At 40.3% G+C, this 20,886-nt stretch overlaps 1 protein-coding gene across 4 annotated transcripts; it reads right to left on the reverse strand.

Annotated features, from left to right (window-relative positions):
• Window positions 1-3,579: 3,579 nt before the first annotated feature.
• On the reverse strand, window positions 3,580-14,191 carry CLEC5A (C-type lectin domain containing 5A). Of its 4 annotated transcripts, none has more exons than XM_042926883.1 (7): window positions 14,026-14,191; window positions 13,440-13,538; window positions 12,553-12,612; window positions 10,589-10,648; window positions 10,138-10,274; window positions 6,918-7,021; window positions 3,580-5,740 (listed from the first exon to the last, which is right to left on the reverse strand). In XM_042926883.1, exons 2-7 carry the CDS (start codon window positions 13,516-13,518, stop codon window positions 5,626-5,628), a joined length of 555 nt encoding a protein of 184 aa, XP_042782817.1. In that variant the 5' UTR covers window positions 13,519-13,538; window positions 14,026-14,191; the 3' UTR covers window positions 3,580-5,625. The 4 variants fall into 4 exon arrangements, with proteins under 4 accessions (XP_042782817.1, XP_042782819.1, XP_042782818.1 ...); XM_042926886.1 differs by having other exon boundaries at window positions 5,671-5,740; window positions 6,922-7,021; XM_042926885.1 differs by lacking the exon at window positions 12,553-12,612.
• Window positions 14,192-20,886: the final 6,695 nt, after the last annotated feature.

The following is a 20,886-nucleotide window of genomic DNA, read 5'->3' on the forward strand; positions in this document are numbered from 1 at the left end:
AATTTTCAGTATTGAATGAACAAGCAGGGGGTGGGATTTCCCCTGACAGATATCAAAATTTATTCTGAAGCTGTAGTAATGAAGACAGTATGAACCTAAAGAATAGACAAATCAATCACTGTAATGAAATAACATTCCAAGAGAGACCCATATTATATGAATCATTGGTATGACAAAAATGAGGAAAGGAAGAACATTACATGGAGCTGGAAAAAAGGTATCCATATGGCAAAAAGTAAAATTGAATCTTATATCACACTATACACTAAAATCAATTCAGGATGGATCAAATTCATAGGTCAACACTTAAGCTTTAAACTCTTTGGAAGAAAATGTTGGTGAATATCTTTCAGATTTTGGCATAGAGAAAGGGGCTCTTAAACATTATACAAAAAGAGATGATATAAAAAAAAGATAGATATACTAGACTTTATTAAAACTAGGAACTTGTACTCATCAGAAGATACCTTAGAGGAGGTGAAATGGCAAGTGACAAACTGGGGAAGAAATTCTCAATTAACATAACAAATGAAGTATTATATAAAGAACTTCTAAAAATCATTTTTAAAAGTGCAAACATTGGCTATTCGGGGCCTTTTGTGGTTCCATATGATTTTTAGAATTGCTTGTTCTAGTTTCGAGAAGAATGCTGGTGCAATTTTGATTGGGATTGCATTGAATGTGTAGATAGCTTGCGATAGTATTGACATTTTGACAATATTTATTCTTCCAATCCATGAGCAGGGAATGTCTTTCCATTTCTTTATATCTTCTTCAATTACCTTCATAAGCTTTCTTAAAAACTGAGAACAAACTGAGGGTTGATGGGGGGTGGGAGGGAGGGGAGGGTGGGTGATGGGTATGGAGGAGGGCACCTTTTGGGATGAGCACTGGGTGTTGTATGGAAACCAATTTGACAATAAATTTCATATATTGAAAAAAAAATAAAAGTGCAAACAACTCAGTACAAAAATAGGCAAATATTACAAATACACATTTTATGGAAAAGGAAATTCTCTCTATATCTATGTATATCCATATCTATATCTACCTTCAATAAACCTATAAAGAAATACTCAACCACCTTAGTTGGGGCAGAGACTGCTAAGTGATCATCAAACATTTCGTCTTTTTATTCACACAGCTAAAATAAAAATTCCTCTCTTTCTGCAGATAAGAGTGGTCATGTGAATGAGTTCTAGCCAATGGTATGTGAGTAGAAGTGATGTACACAATTTCCAAATCTAGTCCCAAAGACTTCTTCATGCATATTCTTCTCTCTCTTTCACATACATCCTTGAGGCCCTATGTTGAAGATAGAAAACATTCTACCAACATAGGTTCCTAAATGATCCTGTGGAGCAGAGTCTGTGCCTTCAGTAGTCATAATACATGGCTATACATTAATGAGAAATAAGCTTTTATTGTGATCAGCCACTGAGCATTTGTAGTTTGCAATAGCATCTGGCACTACTCTAAATAATACATTAATAATTAGGGAAAACAGATTAAGACCATTGAAAATTGATATAATCTCTTTGGAAACTATTCTGCATTATCTTTTTTTTTTAATTTTTTTTAAAGTTTATTTATTTTTGAGACAGGGAGAGACAGCATGAATGGGGGAGGGTCACAGAGAGAGGGAGACACAGAATCTGAAACAGGCTCTAGACTGAGCTGTCAGCACAGAGCCCGACGCGGGGCTCGAACTCACGGACCGCGAGATCATGACCTGAGCCAAAGTCAGATGCTTAACCGACTGAGCCACCCTGGCACCCCTATTCTGCATTATCTTAAAAAATTCAGAATTTGCATACCCTATAACCCAACGCATCTCTCTTCAGAATATACTCAAGAGAAACTCTTGTATATGAACACCAGAAGAATGTTCATGGTAGCCCTGTTCACATTAGCAAAAACCTGTCAGCAATCCAACTGCACACCACTGGAACAGTCATGGTTTACGTAGTCACACAATGGAATATTATATAGTAGTCAAAATTAATAAACCTCAACAATATGAATGAATCATTTACCATGAAATGAAAAAAAAAAAGCTTTAAATGATCCCTTACATCATAATACCTTCCCCCCCCCCCCAAATTTTTAACGTTTATTTATTTCTGAGAGACAGAGCATGAGCAGGAGAGGGGCAGAGAGAGTGCCCCTACACGGGGCTCGAATCCATGAACCGTGAGATCATGACCTGAGCTAAAGTTGGATGCTCAACTGACTGAACCACCCAGTTGCCCCCATAATACCTTTTTATAAAGCTAAAAAGAGTACATAAAAATAAGATGAAGACGAATTTTTAAAAATTTAAGTGGTGAACACAGGAATCAGAATGATCATTGCTTGTGTTGTGAGGACACAGGAGGGTGGAATAGAAGACCACAGAGGTCTATAAACTATTATAAGGATTCTAGTTTTCATGTTGGGTACTTTCATGGGCATTCTTACATATATATGATATATATGTGTGTGTTATTATATATATTATATATGGGGGATATATTATATATATAATGTATATAACTATATATATGTATATAATGTATATATATATAATGTATATAACTATGGACTATCTTATGAATAAAGGATTTTGATTAATTCAGTCTTTGTACCTGAAATTGAGCAAGATTGTGGCTTGAGAGCCACAAGTATTCAAGTATTCATACCTCTGCTACCTCAAACAATGAGGGGATCATGAGGCCCTTGCAGGAGTTATAGTCTCTATGAGAGGGTATGGTAAAAGTGGAGGGTAAGACTTTTGCTGCATTAATACTCAGCCTGTGCTGAAGGAGACCCAGGAAGTGAAGCAGGACTATTCAGAAGGCACAGGTCACCAAAGGATATGGCTTCTGAGGATGGGATTTGGCAACAGCAGGGAAAATAGGTAAAGGTTACCCATACCTGATGTTTTCAGTCATGAACAGTACTGATCTGTCAATATCCGAGGGCAGGGTTCAGTGACTTTGGTCATTGGACCATTAGCTCACACAGACAAGATGGGTGATTTGAATGTTAAGTCAGAGTCATGGAAAGTATGTTTTTGACAATTATAGAATTTTTGAAGCACCTGACTTAGGCATATTTTTATTCCCATATTTTAAATGAATAAACAGAAAATCTGAGAAATTAAGTGGCTTTTCTACATTCAGCTTTTAGCAAACTGAAGAGCCACTTTGATAAAGATCTCAACTTCAAATCTTCCACAGAGTGCTTCCCCCATTGTTTATTGCCACGAGGGACATAGTGGGAGTTTTGTTTAATATACACAAGAATTTTGTGATGGGGGTATTACTGCCTCATTTTATAGGTAAAGAAATTAAGGGACAGAAAGAGTAAGAAATCTGTAAAAATTCACATTGTATATTGGAAGCAAAGTAAAAAACTCTAATCCAGTGGCTTAGTAAATTTCTATTGCTTGAAAAAAACCCATACACTGCTGCCCAATAAGGTCACATTTACCTACCCTCTTAAGGATCCGGCAGCCCCTGCACCCCCAGGAATGAATTTAAAACAAAGTGTTCATATTCCCCATGTGCTCCCTACCCCCACCCCCACCCCCACCTTAGCCCGCTGGGCTTCTTTTAGAACCTTCACAGAAGTATGTCCTCATCTTGGGTGAAATTTGGGCTGTCTGCTAGGGAAATTACTAGATGTCTACATTTCCTGACTATAGACATCTGAAGTTTGTTATGTCACAAAACAGGAAGTGTGGCAACAACTTTCCCTTCTCAAAACAGAAGGGCTGCAGTTTCCTTTCTATTATCTGGATCCTGGGGATTACTTTTGGTGTAGAATTCTGTTTATTTCTTTATCTACCATAGACTCAGCCTCTCCCCTCTCCTCAACTGCAGTATTTATTCTTTGCTAACACCACAAAAGAACTTGTGTCTTCACAGAATACTGATATAATTCTAACATCCCCTCCATCCCAACACATATTATTGCTGGTAACTTCCTTTAGGCAAGTTCTAACACTTAATGTATTATCTCATTTTTTAAAACTATAGGTGACCATGCAAATTGGACAAAAATTATGAATCATAGGAATATAGGACTAGAGCTTAGTAATAAAAAATAAAATGACAATTTTCTTTGACATATATCTGATGATATTCACAGTCATTGTGGCATGTTGTTACTAGACATAAATTGGTGAGTAGTTCACTTAGGTGACTATAATTTCCATTAGTTTTATAGTCTTCCCTTATGGCTTAATTCTTGTTACTCAGAACACACAGGCATCTCTTTTTCCCATTTACTGAGAAAGGTATGTAGTTAATTTTGTTGCGAGTGCAGAGAATAGCCAGGATGCTCCAAGACTTTTCTACCCTTTTCTTGCCTTTCTTCCAGTGTGGCCAAATGAGCTCTGTTTCCTCCTGGAAATGATTTCCATTTGTCTCTGGTGTTCCCTTACTACTACTATATGCCTACTTTTTGCCTACTCCCCATGCTTCCTTGAGCAGTCCTCCTCATTTTTACTCTTTGGTCAACTGGACCAGCTCTGAGTGGGCGTGATGCCAACATGGAAAAGGCTGTGGCATCTTTGGGTCACTAAGCTGTACCTGCTCATAGAGTCTCTCTAAACTGCAGGCAGGAATATCTTCTGAACACTGGGGTCCAAGAGACTATTATAAATTCTTAAAATATACTAGAAAAAACCATGATCAAGAATAAATATCTACTGAAATGGAGATTCAGCTCAAGACCAGGAAAATTTAAGCATGAGTATGTCTTCAGGGCTTTGTTGAAAAACATTGATCAGTTTGCTTGGTCATGTTAGCTGTCTGATTATTTTCAAAGGGGTTTTCTGGAAGATTCCTGCTCTGGCCAGACCTTTGTCCATTCCCATGAATAAGCCAAGCTTGGCTCCAGGAGCCCTTCCCCAGGCCTGGCCTCAATTCAGACTGAGGAGGACCTCTGCTATCCTATCTTGGGTAGGGGTGGGATGCATGTGAACATGGGTCTCTTGGGAACACAGGTGAAGTCAACAAGCTGAGTTTATCCCTCTTCTACCCTGGCTACTCTCTAAATCATGTTTTTGCCTGCTCAGTCTGCACTTTCTCTGTGGTGCTGGGTATGTGCTCTGAGGATAAAACAGACCTGGCAATAGGCCAAAATAAACCCTGTCGATCAGTCAGAAATGCTCAGTTCTATACAAACAGACCTCATCACTATATCAACTGAGTTGTCTATCTAAAAGTGACCCTGTCTCCTGGAGGTGACTGACATCCAGTCCTCCAAAGCAGAAGATCACTTCCAACACAGGCAAGGGCCTCTCATAGTAGAGAGATGGAGAAAGGGATCATTGATTAGATGTCTGGTACAGATCTAAAAAGAGTCACAGCTATGACACTCCTAGGAAGTGGAGTGTTGGGGGGAACTGCTGACTCAGAATGGGAAGTTTGTCTCTGTTACGTGTGTGCAAGTATATTTGTGGAGGGGCTGGAGCATTAGCCCCAAGGATTTGTCAGGGAGCTCTGCCAGTAACCCGTGGAAGATGGACACAGTAATTTGATGTTCTGTATTTCCTGTACCAATCCCAATCATATTCTTTTTGCTTTCTCCACAAGTGTGTTTGTTATTCTTGTCAGAGGCCACAGAGAATTGCAATCATTTCACCAGCTTCTCACAAATCCAGCGGAAGTTGATGTTACATGGTGCAGCATCGAATGTATTTGTTAGGCCTATGGTCACACAGTCGAAGTTCTGATGCTGATTGGTAATGCTAAATGGGAAAGGAAGTGTGGTTAAGGCCCATTGTTTCAGTCCTGCCTTTTGCCAATTCCAGTCCCCCTTCTCCTATCCCCAAATCTAGCCCTACGCTGGCCCTTTTCTGTGAGCCTTCTCACAGCCTTCTCCTGTGAGGTGGACTCACAGTCTTGGATTAAATCACTCTTGTGCGTGGTAGAAACATCTCATCTGTCTTTGTCTCCTAGAAATAATGTTTTAGTACTGTATGTGCTATGTTCACAGCAGGAGGATCGAGAGGTTGTTCTTCCTTTCCTAGGCACCAGCTGGCTTTAGGAGAAACTCTGTTGGCCTTTCCCCACCTCTTTTTCTGCCATTCAGCCCCTTTCAATCTGACTGGAAAGGGTCTGGTTTCATGGAAATGCCATGAGTTTTGGAGTCAAGTGGATGTGGCAGAGGCACAATTTAATCTACCCAGCTTGGTGATATTCAATACATTTTTAAGCCTCCCATCCTCAGTTCACCTGTCTGTTAAATGAGAATTAATAAAAGCTTTGTCTACAGCATCATTGTGAATACTGCAGGAAATGACATGAGTAAATGCTTAGCAAGTGCCTGGCATTTAGTAGACATTGAATGAATCTTCCTTGCCTTCCTTCTGTGAGAAGCCCAATTATAGGCTGGGGAACTGACTTGCTTTCTGTCTGACTCCACATCTTATGTATACCAGGAGTGTCACATTCTCCACCAACACTTATGTCCATGGAATGATACACAGGAGGTAGCTCTTGGGAATTGAAGTTCATAGCTTTAAGGTATAGACAGTTGCTAATAATAAACGTCCTTTACATAAAGAAGTCCCATCTGAGGAACCTGTAAAAACTTAGTAATAAAATGTAGTCTGTGAGTTAAAAGAGACTTATGAGATATATCAAACAAATGGTATGTATGTGCATTTGTTTGCATCTTGATTTGAACAGAAGAACTCATTGGATGAATACTCTTCTCTCTACTTAGAAATGTTTGACATTTTCCTTAATAAAAGTTTACCAAAAATGTGTCTCTGGGAATAGGTGCACTGGAAGAAAGGAGAGGAATAAAACAAAAAGCAAAGTCTCAGCTTTTGTGCTCTTCCAGGATAAACTCACTGAATCTCAGGTCTGGTCTCTTTAGGCAAACTAAGATCCTTAGAAAAACGTGAGATATTCACATACTTGCCATTGAATGGGGAGTTGTTGATCCAACGCCATGTTTTCTCTGTATCCTGGTATAAGCCAATAAAATACTTCTCAGCACCAATTATGTCCTGCAGAAATTTCTAGAAGTTAAAAAATAAACAGTTCAACAAAAAGGTTTATTTTTATTTTTTATTATTATTTAAAAAAATTTTTTTCTGCCATCTCCCTTGTGCCAAAAGGCCCTGATTATATCTGATTCTGGGAGCAGGAAGGCTGGTAAGGGACTCTGGGGCTGGCTGTAGCTGGCATCACCCTAAACCCTAGAGTAGTTTTCAGTATACACAGAGCATCAGGATCACCTGGAGGTCTTGTTAAAACACAGCTTGATGGGCTCCTGATTCCTGGGAGGTCTAGTTTAGGGGACCAAGAATTTACATTCCTACCAAATTCCCAGGTGATGCTGATGCTGCTTTCCAGGGACCACACTATGAAAATGAAGAGGAAGGGTACTATATGATCTAAAAAGGGACAATTTCAAATAATTCTTTTTTTACTTAGCATGCCTCTCTGTTTCACTGCCAGAAATTTTACATTCCAAATGAGGTTGGATCGAGTGAATTTCTTGAATTCTTAGCAAGGCAATATAGTTGGGGAGATTTAAAACTGTGTTGAGAAATAATCAGTGAATTTTGAGTATTTGCTAAATTGACACCAATCTATGATATCTTAGTTTCTTTATTAAACTAATGAATCACAAATCACTCTAGCCAGAAGTCTGGGAGTCCCTGGGCTCTTTTCTGTACTCTTTATAAACCTCCTGTCGTAAGTGAATGGGTATCCAAGTTCACTTGGATATTTCTCTATCCCAGGGCTATTGGCTTTATTCCTCTTTTTCCAATATTCTCCTTCTCTGAAATGTCTCATTTCATTATTCTTTAAGATTAATTACTGTATTTACTTATTTAACAAAGATTTGAGTATCCCGTGAGCCATTGTATGAGGCCGGGACATGGAAACAAATTGGTTTCTCCTTAAAAAATTTATGATCTGAAACAAGGGTTGGCAAACTACGGCCAGTGGTCAAAATCCAGACTTTAGCCTGTTTTGTAAATAAGGTTTTAGTGGAACACATCCAGGCTCATTTTTTACATATCATCTATGGCTGCTTTGAGCTACCAGGGCAGCATTAAGCGGTTGTGATAGAGACCGTATGACCTAAAAATATAAAATATTTACTCTCTGACCACCTGACCATTTTTTAAGAAAAATTTGCTGACAAATGGTTTAAAATAAGGGTTCTTAACCCTTAACTCTCTTGCACTGATCCATGGATGGTTATGAAGGGGATTCATGAAGCTGTTGGAACTTTACTCAAAATATTATGCTTATGCAGTGTTTCTAGGAAGAGGTGTATAGCTTTCATCACCATTGTTAAAATGTCAGTGATCCCAACATGTTGAAGATCCACAGGTCTAATAAGAGAAGATAGATGAGTTAATAAGCATAGTGAGGTCTCCCAGGTGTAGAGCTAGGGAATAGGTACTAGGTATAGAACAGACAGAAAGGAGGAAGTGATCAATTCTACATGGATTTGGGGTCTTCTAGAAAGATGAAGTGATACGTAAGATGAATTCTGAAAAATAGCTGTTTGTCAGGAAAATGCTAGGGGAGGGTGTGGGATTTCCTGGAAAAGGGAGCATCCGATCACAGGTGGACTGCAGGGCGCCTGACTGTGGTTATGTAGGGGGAGAAGGGAGGCTGGTGGAGAGACAAGACCGGCAAGAAGGGAGGTGCTAGACTACACAAGGCTTTACATGTCATGCTAGGAAAACTGGACTTTAACCCACGTTAATTTGGAAAATGGCACAGACAGTTTAGAGTCTTAGAGATATTTTTGTGTGGGTTCTATGGAGGATAGGTAAGAAGGGGCAAAATCGGGGGTAAGGAGAGGAGTTGGAAGAATTCTGAAGAAATCCAGGTGAGAGATGAATAATTTTCTTTGGGGACAGAGAGGAAAAGAGTTGGTTAGCAACTAATTTAGGGGAGAAGAGAAGAGGTAAAGTCTCAGAAAACCATCAGCATTCATTCTTGGGTGACATGACTACTCACCAGTATTTGGATCACAAAAGGAGGAAGAGCATTTGAGGTAAAATATAATTTGGCTCAGTTTTGAACATGATGAGTTTGGGGTGCTTTTGAAAGATCAAAGTGGATTTTGATATACAGTCTGGTCTAGAGAAGACTGGCTAGGGATGCATACTTGAGATCACTAGCAAATTGTTAGCATGATGAACTTTTTCTGCAGAATGCCAAGGATGACACTTGAGATGCACCAGAACTTGAGGGTTGAGTAGAGGAAGAGTCAATTTCCTCTACTCAACCCCCTTTTCCCCTCTCCTTTTCTCCTTTCTGCCCCACAGCTTACTCCTGGTTTTCTACTGTAAGGCATTTCCCCTTAGCCTCAGAGGATCTGTAGCATCCTGACCCCTGCTCTTTGTTGGACACCTGTCACCAAGATTCAGAGAGGGCCCTCTTATGAGTTCTCGTCAACCACAGGAGGACTTTATAGATGAGAGGTGAAAGATAGAGGGCAGAGAAGCAGCCGTGGAGTATGTAGCACATGCCTACCACTCAGCAGATGCTGGGATTTGAAGGAGAGGCAATGATCAAGAAGAAAACTTATGATCTAAAATTGATTAGAGCATGGGTTTTAGAGTTAGAGAGAACTCAATTCAATCCTGTCCTGTCATTAGTGTGTGTACAACCTGGGTCAAATTATTTTTCTCTACCCTAGCTTCCTCATATACAAGATATGGGTAATGATACCCCCTCATAATCTTTATGAGGATAAAAAGAGGTAGTAAAATAAAGGTTTTTCCATTGTGTTTGCCATTTTTACTATCCTAACTGTATACCACTATCCCAGTTCTATGACTTGATTCTTTCATGCACATCAGCTCATTTGGTCATTCCCTGCACTTTAAATGTCCTGACCCATCCTGAGGACTGGACCAGTGCACTGCTAAGCTTCATGGGAGAGACGATACAGTGTGGATTTCCCTAGCTCAAATGACCTGAGGAATATACCCCACTGCTACTGTAGTCTCCCACCTTCTGATTCAGAGCAAGGAGCTTGGGCTCTCAGCCAGCCACCTCTCCATTTCTCACTTCCACCCTGCCCCTACTCTACCAAATCACCCCACCATCTCCACCTGCTGAGGCTACTGTAGCATGGGCTTTTTCCCAGTGCACTCACCAGTTTCTCTTGTGTGTTGACAATGGCCAAAGTGGATCCTTCTGTTTTGCAAAAGTCCCTGCTTTTGTTCCAAGACCTTTCAAAAGGGGACAACCAAAAGCATTCTCCTTGATGAAAATACCACCTTTTGGGGCAGACTAAAGAAATGCGACAAAAGAGAGTATAGGATTAGTGGTTTGGAGCATCAACCCTGGAATGGAGTCATAACATAGTAGGGCATGAATGTCTTTATAGCAGTTATATCTCTAGAAATCATCCTCAATCCAGGAAGAAATCCCATGCAGTCTAGTATTAGTTTCCCTGTGGACAACATGACAGGGATGAATTGGAAGGTCTTTATGGCCCTTTTGGGCAAAAAAGTTCCATAAGAAAGGAGGCAATGGGAAAAGTGTCTAAGAATTCAGCACTTAAGAACCTCATGTCGAGGGGAGATAATTGTCATGCACTTTACCTGTTCCATAGCTCTGTGTGGGAAGTAGGGTGACATTACTGCTCCCGAAAGTCAGTGGGACTGAAACAAAAAGAAATTCTGAAGGCAACTGCATCATGAATACAACACAGAGCAGGTATTGAGTCCCTGATTTGTCTCTGGACAGTGGCAAAGACGAGACACTCTTGGCCACCCCCTGCAAGAATTTTTCATTTTCTTTCTTTGAAGCTTCCAGCTAACTACTACTATTTTTTGTCATGCCCTGCACCCCACGTCCTATTTCATATCTTTGTGTGTGTGTGTGTGTGTGTGTGTGTGTGTGTGTGTGTGTGTGGCAGTAGGTGTGAAATGTTGAGAAAAAGAACAGGAGAAAGGAAGAGGAGTGGGTGAATTTAGTACCAGGAGGGAAATTTCTCACTCCTTTCTATATATACTTTTGACAGTGTTCCCCTCTCCCAGGCGCTGTTTGGAGCACTGCCCTCTGGGCTCCACAGAGCAGGTGCTGTTCATCCCATGTCTGATCTCCCAACACCCCCCCTCCCACCCCACTCCCCAGCCCTGTGAGCCCTCCTTCTGCAGGCATCTTTTGGCTCCCTCTTATGGGAACCTGTCAATTCTAAGAATTGAGGCTAACTGGAACTAGGTTCAAGACTGGGGGTACTGGCAGACACGGAGGCAGGTGAACATTCCAGAGATTTCCTACAAGCAGAGTCCGTTTATTTCTTTAAATATAAATAGGGGAACTGATAGGCCTCTAAGAAGCCTCATTTTCCCCGGTTGGCCAAACAGATACTGCAGTGGCTTCAGACGCTGGTCAAAACCTCTCCTCAGCTGCCCAGTTATTTGTCTTGTGTGGTTGAAGGCCAATTTAGTTTACCCAGACACCAAATCAGCAACTTAAATTATATTAATGAAACATACAAGTGAGCATTCACTTTTTATTTCAGTCCCCAGCTCAAAGGCTCTTTGTAATATAAAATAACCTGGTTTTCATGAGAAACTATTTTGGGATTATAGCTGCACAGAACTTTGTAAGTATTTCATGAATATTTCCTCCATTTAACTCACTGTTCTGGGAGCCTCAGCTGATATGAAGATGAACAAGAAATTATCTTTCTCTTAAAGATTTTTGTAGTAATAAATGTTTTAAGAGGAAGTGAGAGGGAGGTCCTTGGAAAAGCTTTAAGAGGAGGAGGTTTGATAGGGAAAGCCCTCATTTTTGCCCCTTCGCTTCTGGCATGGGGCTTTGTGCTTTATAGAGGACAGCTGACTGGTATCTCCTGTTCGCATTCTTCTGTTGGTCTAGCAGAGTGATCGGCACACAAAAAAATACTGATTATAATCTTTGAGTTTTTTTGTGGGACATGTTTTTTTTTTTTTATGGCAATTCCTGTAGGTGTACAACATGTCAGAGTTTATAAGGTACTTTCTCATTACATTATAGTAATCATATACAAATCATCCTCATACCCAGGAGGAAAACTGAGGATCAGAAATTTCAATCAGCTTAGTCTAGGTTTCCCATCGATAAAAGCAAGGAAGTTAATTAGATCCTTTTTCTTCTGGGAGTGCTGCACTTTCCCCCCTCACTTTGAGATATAAACATTGTGTAAGTTTAATTAGGTGTACAAGGTGATGATTTGATCCATGTATATATTACAAAGTTATTAACTACACAGTAAGGCTAGTTAACACCCCCATCACGTCACATAATTCCCCCCCCCCTTCTCTTTTTTGGTGGTGAGAATATTTAAGATCTAGTCTCTTAGCAACTTTCAAGTAGTATGTAATACAGTCTTGTAAACTATAGTCATCATGCTATACATTAGATCCCCAGAATGTATTCTTCTTATAGCAATTAGAGTATCTTTATGGACCCTTCCTGCAAATGAATTTCTTGAGAAAGAAGGGCTGGAGAAAGGTCTGTAAGAAGTCAGCACACAAGAACCTGGAGGTGCAGAGGAGATACTTGTCATGCACATTACCTGTTCCATAGCTCTCTGTGGGAAGGAAGCTGACATTACTTCCGCCAAAAATCTGTGGGACTGCAAAGAAAATCAGTTGTTGGCTCAGTCCCAAAGGTGGCTACACGATGAATATAACAAACCAACATCACTGCGGGGGCTTCTGGGGTGCCATGATTGTTACTGTGTGATCAGAAGCTCTCTGACTCAGGTCAACAAAGATGTGTAGGTGGTTTTTTTTTTTTTTTTTGTAAATGTGTTTACTTATTCATATTCATATTTTATTCCTGCTCTCTTCTGTGATAGGAAATGCAGCTTCAGTTTGCGTCAGAGGGAAGACACCTTTTACTCAACTACCTCTTTCACTCATGTTTCCTTGTCATTCATGTTCCCTACCAGTTTCTGGGGCTGGAGAAGATTCTTGCTACAACTGCAGTGAAACCCTTTGCTATGGAGACTCTTCTCCTAAGCATCTGGATGGAAGTTTCTATGGACACAGGGGGAAATCTGTCCCCTAGTAAAATCCCATTACCTTATTATGCAGCTCTTACTTCAGCCTTGTCATTGGGTTGAACTGACACTGATTTTCAAGTTTGAGCAGCAATAAGAAGCACTGGCAAGTATTTTATCTCAGTTTACCCAACTAACATTGTAGTGGCGAAAGCTTTGTGTGGTGTTCAACCGTCAGATAGTGGTCAGTTCTACATACCCAAGGCAGACCAGGGCACCTGGCCCATTGTGTGTGCTGGGAAGTGAGAAGAGTATTGTCAGTTGCCCCTACACTAGGTCCCTGCCCTCAACTGGAAAGACTTAGGCGCGTAACCTTTATATTCAACTACACATTTTGGGAAAAGAGTCAAAGAACAAGACCGTATGAGGTTAGGGTAAGAGGTTGCTCAAATACTCACAATAAAGCAGGAAAAAGGTCATTCCAACCATTTTAAGCACCACTATGATAAGCCCAGAGATTATCATATACCAATTCATGATGAAGGGGATGAGAAGGCCTGTGGGGATTAGAACGCAGTACCACATTCAGAATCTGGGAACAAGGCTTCTTTCCAGCAGGACTTATGCCTCTTTTCCAGAGCACCCTTGGGGGGCTTGGAAGGCAGGCATGCCATTGACAGCTAGCTACAAGTATGAGATTTGACCCATGCCCAGAAGATGCATAGGATCTTGTACTGATGGAATGCTCCCTCTCCTTCACCCACACTTTAGCTCTAGACTTTATCCATGTCTATTTGTGGCCTCCTAAACTCTGTCTAATGAAATAAATCCTCTCCTGGACTCTTTGAGAACCTTTAGCTTTGAAATGACCCTGATCTCTGGGACCTACTCTGTGGTCTTGGCCATACAGACTACAGCTGTCAGAAGACCCAGTCTCTAAAATCCTATGCCAGGACTCTGACAGACAGGACAGGTGTCCCCGAAGGTCTTGGCATTGGGGAAGGGCCAACAATCTGTGCCGAGAGGACAGACAAACAGACTTACCTGCTCTCTCTTGGGAAGGTTGGCCTAGTTTGCAGATGGGGTCTTATGCTTGGTGTGGTGGGGAGAGGCACCTTCAGAGAATATGCTCCTTCTGTTCAAGCAGCGTCCTTCCTTCTTCACACAGTGTTTCTATCTTAGCAGCATCCCTGAGCAAACACTTCTTCCTGTTAAGTCTTCTTGGCAATGGGAGTGGGTGGGGCAAGGAGGAGAAGGGAGTTTTTAGACTCTGCAAGAGGAAGCTTCCTGCCAGAGGGGATCTAGTAAAGGGGAACATTTTTAGAGGACTTTGGAAAACAACCTTGACACAGACTCACCCTTTCTATGTGTCTGAATCTACCTGAAATACAGTAGGAAGGAAAGGTAGGAAAAGGTTAACAAATAGGGAATCTGGGTGAAGGATATCTGGAAATTATTTGTACTTTCCTTGCAACATTTCTGCATAGCTGAAATTATGTCAAAAATAAAAATTTTAAGCAAAAGAAAGCCATCTGAAGTCACTAATGTTAATGAGAAGGTCCACTCACTGTCTGCTCCATTCACTGTCATACAGCTCTGCACAGTACCTTTTATCATGGACTCCTCTCTGGTCCCAGACCAGGTGCCACCTGAAGATGGGGACCATTCAGTATTTCTTGAGCATGGCACTCTGCTAGATGGAGGAAGTGAAGTGAGGGTGAACAATACTAACATCTTATTATCAGGGAATTTTTATTGCATATTAAATTTGAAGTTTTCCTTTTATTATATTTCCCTAATATAAAAGCTACATGTGCTTATTACAAAAAATGGTTAGAAAATATTCACAGGGAAAATTGAAAAAACAAAAATGTCTACATAAATCCACACATTCAGCTGTGATCACTGTTAACATCTCTGGTCGTATATTCTTTCTAGATGAGTAGATAATAGAAAGATAGATGATAGATTAGATAGATAGATAGATGATAGATTAGATACATAGATAGATAGATAGATAGATAGATAGATAGATAGATAGATAATAGATGACAGGTAGATGCTGGTTCATTTAGAAAAATGGTATCGTATTATATATGTTGTTTTGTAACCAAATCCTATAGGTTAAGCTAGCACTATATGGATATCCTTCCATATTAAAATATGGATTTTGGTAATGTATTATTTTAAAATTTATTTATTTATTCATTTATTTATTTATTTTAAAGTAATCTCTATACCCAACGTGGCCTAGAACTCACAACTCTGAGATCAAGTCACGTGCTCCACCAACTGAGCCAGCCAGGTGTCCTGGTAATGTATTATTTAATATACATATAGTATTTAAGTATAAACATATATGATTTAATTAACAATTGACATCTGTAATCCTTCGGGTAAAGTGTAGTGGATATGAAAAAAAGTTTTAAGTTAGTCCTGGGTTACTGGTAACTTTAAGTTAGTCTTGGTTACTGCTTCTGCCATTTACTAGCTAGGATGTCCTTCACTAAGTTCCTTAATCTCTTTCTATTTCTTCATTTAGTAATAGGAGTAATTATAGTAAATGCCAGATAACATTGTTGTGAGAATTAGCCAAGGTAATGCTTACAATTTTATTAGCATGATACCTGTCACCTTGATATAATTTCTTAGTACTCTACCTATTTTGTAATGTTGACATCAAAAGCTTTTGGAGTCCACAGCCCACTTGGGAAGATTACTGGAAAGGGCCTTCTAGCTGCATGGTTGTAAGGAAGGTGTCATACATTGTTCTCTGAAAAAAGATGAGATCATTGTAATCCTCAATCATATGTTATAGGCTGAGATAAAAGATTTTCTGCTTTGTGGGTCCAATTAGACATTTTTCCTCCAGACCAAGCCCTAAAAATACAGGAGAAAGTCTTTCTTAAAGAAGAAAACTGAGTTTAATGGATATAGAGTTTGATTTTACAAGAAGAAAAGAGCTATGGAAATGGATGGTGGTGATGGCTGCACAAAATTATGAATGCACTTACCAGTGGTCAAGGTGGAAAATTTGATGTATATTTTACCACCATTAAAATATTGAAAAAGAAACCCTGAAGTGTGACTTTGGTAGTCTTCACATGATATTAAGGTGAAAATGCAGTCTTTAGGATGTATATTATGCAATATGATAATTGTCTTTCTAAGACAATGGAGTCCCCTGTAAACTGAAAGCACCAAAGAGATCAGGGAGATAGAAAGCCTTTCCCATACCTGTTTTTGGAAAAACTTTGAAGGGGACACAGTATATAGCTAAACAAGGCTTCTGGGTGTACTCTGGGTGTGTTGGGGGGAAAATAGCATGTGTGTGTGTGTGTGTGTGTGTGTGTGTGTGTGTGTGTGAGAGAGAGAGAGAGAGAGAGAGAGAGAGAGAGAGAGAAAATTGAAATGGATAGTCATTAACAGCTCTTCTAAGGAAGAACAGAAGTAGGGACAATGGAGTATCCCTTTCCTCAGCTTCCAGGATCAATGATTAAAGCGGCCAGAGTATGGCACCAAATAGATGCAATTGCCTGTTTTCAGAATCTACACCCTGTGATGACAATGGCAGCGAAAATACCAGTGACAGTGGGGACTGCGACTGCCCTCTTTGGACTGATAAGCAACCATGGATATCGTGTGGAGGTATCTGGGAAGGAAATCTAGAAGAAGGGGCTCTTATGATTCATTGCTTGGTGTTTTGGAGTAGTATCAATATGACCGTTTACAAAAATGACTACATTTTATACCTCACACACAGAAAGACAGACGAATCCTGTCTCTTGAGCTTTATTAGGCACATATACATTTAAATGTATGTATGTCCCTCACTCTATATTGCAGGAATTCTTTCAAGCAGTTTAATGAGAAAACTTGGAAATTGAAAGAGACCTGTTGTTTCCTCTTTTCTTCCCAGTCCCAATCTTGAAAGGATTGTCAGTTTTTACTGCCTCCTCTCCCTTGCCTCCCACTTTCTCCTCAGCTCACTCCAGTCTGAATCCCACCATGACTACATCATGAAGTAATGATTCCTACTCAATAGTTAAATGAATACCATTTGGTCTTCAAATTTCCTGATCTTGAACAGGGCCCCACAGCATCTTATGTTGTATGCTTTTCCTTGGCCTCCATGACTCCACGTTCTCCTGGTTTCCCGTCTTTCTCTCTAGACTCTCTTTACTTTCTTCTCTGCCTATTCCTAAAATTATATACTTATCCCTCTTCTCTTCCAAGTCTCATGGTTTCAGTCACCATGCTTATGAAGATGATTCTCAAATCTTCACTCTGAATTTCAGATCTGTGTATCTTTTGACTAGTTTCACTTTTCACTGAGATGTTCCACAGACAATCTGGAGTCCGCATGTCCCTAAATATATTAATTAATTAATTAATTAACTCTTTTAAAACACATTCATCCTCTTATGTTCTCTGTCTCAGAATGTGAAGATCATCTATTCAGTTTCCCAAATCATAGAAGGTGGGTCTTCTCCTTGGCTCCTCTCTCTCTTCCCTCTCTCTTCTCTTCTCTTCCCATCCACTCGAACTCCACACCATGATGATTCTGTCCCCTCAAGTGTGTCAGACCTGTGTTCTTGTCTCCTTTTTCACAGCTTCCCCTTGCGGTCTCACCAGCTCTCCCTTCCATCTTCTCGACTGTCTCCAAAAAACCCTCTCACCATACTCTTGCTTTAACAGTTCACTCTGTAGTCAGGATGATTTTTCTAAAATGCAGACTTGATTAGATCATTTCCCGGATGAAATGTGTGAGTAACTTTCCGTTGCTGTTAGCATAAGGTTTGGGTTCCTCATTGTGGTCTATGAGTCTTTGTGTGTTCATTATTGCAGCAAATGTGGCTGAGTGCTTGCCATGTGCCGGACATGTTTCTTGGGATGTGCGTTCTGGTTTTCTGTGCATCTCAGGATACCACATCTACCCATGCACCGTCTGCTAGCAACATTACACTTCTAGTTCTTTATTCACTCTCCTGGATCCAAGTCTTCACATATTCACCTGACATATATTTATTGAGCACGTAATATGTGCAAAGCGTAATTGAATCACCTCGCCTCTCCCAAGGACATATACATTCTTATATATTCTCTTTAACTAGATAATTTTGACTCATTCTTTGAGTCTAAGGGGAAATGTGACTTCATTCAGGAAAATCTCCCTGATTCTCCTTTCTTGGGTTTAGGTGCCCTTTATCTGTGGACTCATGATATCATGTCCTTTTTCCCTGAGGGCTAAGGTAAAGGCATGATAAAGTACTTGTTTGCTTCCCCTGCTAGACTCTATGAAGTCATGAAGACGGGGCTGAGCTTATTTTCATCAGCACCGGAACCCTGGCATATCCACAGTGTGTGGAACACTGCACCGTGGCATTAGGCTTCTAGGCTTGCTGGATTTTTATCATGTACTTGTGGGAATGTGGTAGGGCCTCTAAAATACTTTTAATCAGTTAAAAATGTGTGTAATATTCTTTGTGCAAATTAAGTCATTTTCAATAAGGATAATTTAAGAGCCAGACCACCTCTGAAGCTATTGATTCCTGGTTAGAAAATGTCATATCTTACTTAAATAATCATCCTGAAGTATGGATTGTGACTATAGTACCTCAAATGATAACTAACCACCTCCTAGTTTATATAGAGTTCATTTATGTTCACATATATGTTACTAATACTGTGTCATTTTAAAGTAAATTGCCACTCAGACAATGCAAGCCCCAAAATGCATAGAATGCATGGAATAAGTCTGCTTTTGGAATAACAAGAAGAATCCTCCATTAGAACAGTATTATGTATACTCAAACCTGAAGAGTCAAGAGCTGGAGGTGAGGGGCGGCTGGAGAGCCTGGAATGGAGAAGATTTAGAGCCTCTGGGAAGGTTGTCAGGTTCTGGAACCTACCAGGAGCAGCATGGAAACCCTAACAGTTGGCTTCCACTTTGTGCAGTGACTCACTGAATAAATTAGAAGTCGTGCTGCAGAGGACAATCATCCAATTGGATAATGAGGGCATTTCTGCATTACTAGCAAGCTCCCGTGGCACAATAAAAAAGCACTATACTCAGTGGTTAGATTTCTGCTCAGGTTGTCTCTAGTTGGGCAAAACAGAACTGAGGAGGTAAAAATAACTTTCTCCATGTTTCTTCATCAGACCCTATAAAATTTGACCCTTTCGATATTGATCCCATCCCATTGCGACCTTGAATGTGGGGAGGACGTCCTCATCTCCCACTTCAGAGTTTAACATAGAGGAGAATACAGTCACTCAAAATAAGTGAACCTTGTGAAGAAAGACATGCACATCTGTCTGTGCCACAAAGTCCTTAGGAGACACAGGAGATGCTGGAAAACATCTCTCTTGTGTTTTCATTGAAATTTTAAAGAACACTGACTGGTCCTATAAAAAGAATGTGCCCTAATATCATGAAATGGATGAATAAATGCTTTGAGATGTATTGGCTGATGTTTGAAGCAATTAGTGGAGTGAAGGGTTCCAAATAGCAGATTAGATACTGCAGAAAAAGAATGAGAATTTTTGAAGATAGTACTAAAGTGTCAATTCAGAATTCATAGAGAGAGGGAAAAAAAGAAAGAAATGTGATTAGAGGAGGAAGAGGATGTGGTGCTGGATCTAACAGAACTGTTACATACACTGTGCCTTGCAGAAGAGAGAACACAAAAACTTAATAATAAATATAAGGCAGCAATAATCAAAGAAATTGTGGAAGAAATGTAAGCAAAAAAATAAAAAGCTGAAAGTTACACAAAATCAATGAAAAGGGATCCAAACCTACAAAACTGGGGATTTCTTTTAAAAAGTGTAAAATGAGGGGCACTTGGGTGGCTCAGTCAGTTGGGCGTCCGACTTCGGCTCAGGTCGTGATCTCCTGGTTCGTGAGTTCAGCCCCGCGTTGGGCTCTGTGCTGACAGCTCAGAGCCTGGAGCCTGCTTCGGATTCTGTGTTTCCCTTTCTCTCTGCCCCTCTCCCACTCTTGCTGTCTGTCTGTCTGTCTGTCTCTCTCAAAAATAAATAAACATTTTTTAAAAAGAGTAAAAAGAAAACACAGTCTAGAGGGCTTTGGGTAGAAAGATCTATGAAAGAAGTAACATACTAGGTTTGTTTGGGATCTTTGTTTAAAAAAACTCTAAGTCCCAGGAGATCATAAATCAACATCTAGAGTTTTGATGGGGATGCTCAGGAACTAATAGAAGTGAAATACATGACAGAGTTTAACTTAAACTTGCTCATGGGATATGGTTGGTAGAACTCCACATTGGGAGAGCCCAGAGCCTGTCTGTGGTCCCTGGGGTCCAATCCTAACTGATGGGAAGCCTGATAGGAGGCAGGAGTCTACCCTTCTTTCTAGTCTGGAAACTCAGCAACCTTCAGGAGAATTTCTCGGAGCGATGTTCTTGTTTTGTTACCCTTAATAGAAAAATGACACCTGAATAGAATAATTCACCATTACATTCTGGGTTATTCGACCCGAATAGCACCTTCTTAAGAGCTTCTCTCATGGTTCTTAGTCTCCTGTGAGCAAGTGCTCAAGCAGAAAAAACGCTTTCACACCACATGAGAGAGAGGTTGTGAATTGGTAACACAGGTGGTCCACAGATCGCGTTCAGCATGTGGCTATATTGTGTTTGATTTGTTCAGTGTTTTAAGAAACTTGAGCCAACATTTTGAAATTTTGGAGCTTTCAACAGATAGCCAGGTATCTAGAAGTTCTTATGCTGCTGAGAGCACAATCCCACAAAGGGCAGTTGGCTGGAGGCTAGAGCAGGAGTCTGCTGACTGGGTCTGTCTCCAGTCTCGCCACGAGGTGGCGAGAATCCAATTGCCATTGTCTTGCTTGCAAAGCTGTTTAGTGTTTCTTTTGTTTTGTTGTTTTTT

This window comes from Panthera leo, chromosome A2, assembly GCF_018350215.1.
Source record: "Panthera leo isolate Ple1 chromosome A2, P.leo_Ple1_pat1.1, whole genome shotgun sequence".
In the NCBI taxonomy this organism is placed as follows: domain Eukaryota; kingdom Metazoa; phylum Chordata; class Mammalia; order Carnivora; family Felidae; genus Panthera; species Panthera leo.

What these genes read in the sequence shown, in the direction of transcription:
- CLEC5A (XM_042926883.1), bottom strand. Translation starts at nt 13,518, where the DNA reads ATGAATTGGTATATGATAATCTCTGGGCTTATCATAGTGGTGCTTAAA. An exon ending in CACACAGAGCTATGGAACAG is followed by an intron (nt 10,275 to 10,588) that starts GTAAAGTGCATG and finishes GCATTTCTTTAG; the next exon opens with TCTGCCCCAAAAGGTGGTAT. An exon ending in TCAACACACAAGAGAAACTG is followed by an intron (nt 7,022 to 10,137) that starts GTGAGTGCACTG and finishes TTTAACTTCTAG; the next exon opens with AAATTTCTGCAGGACATAAT.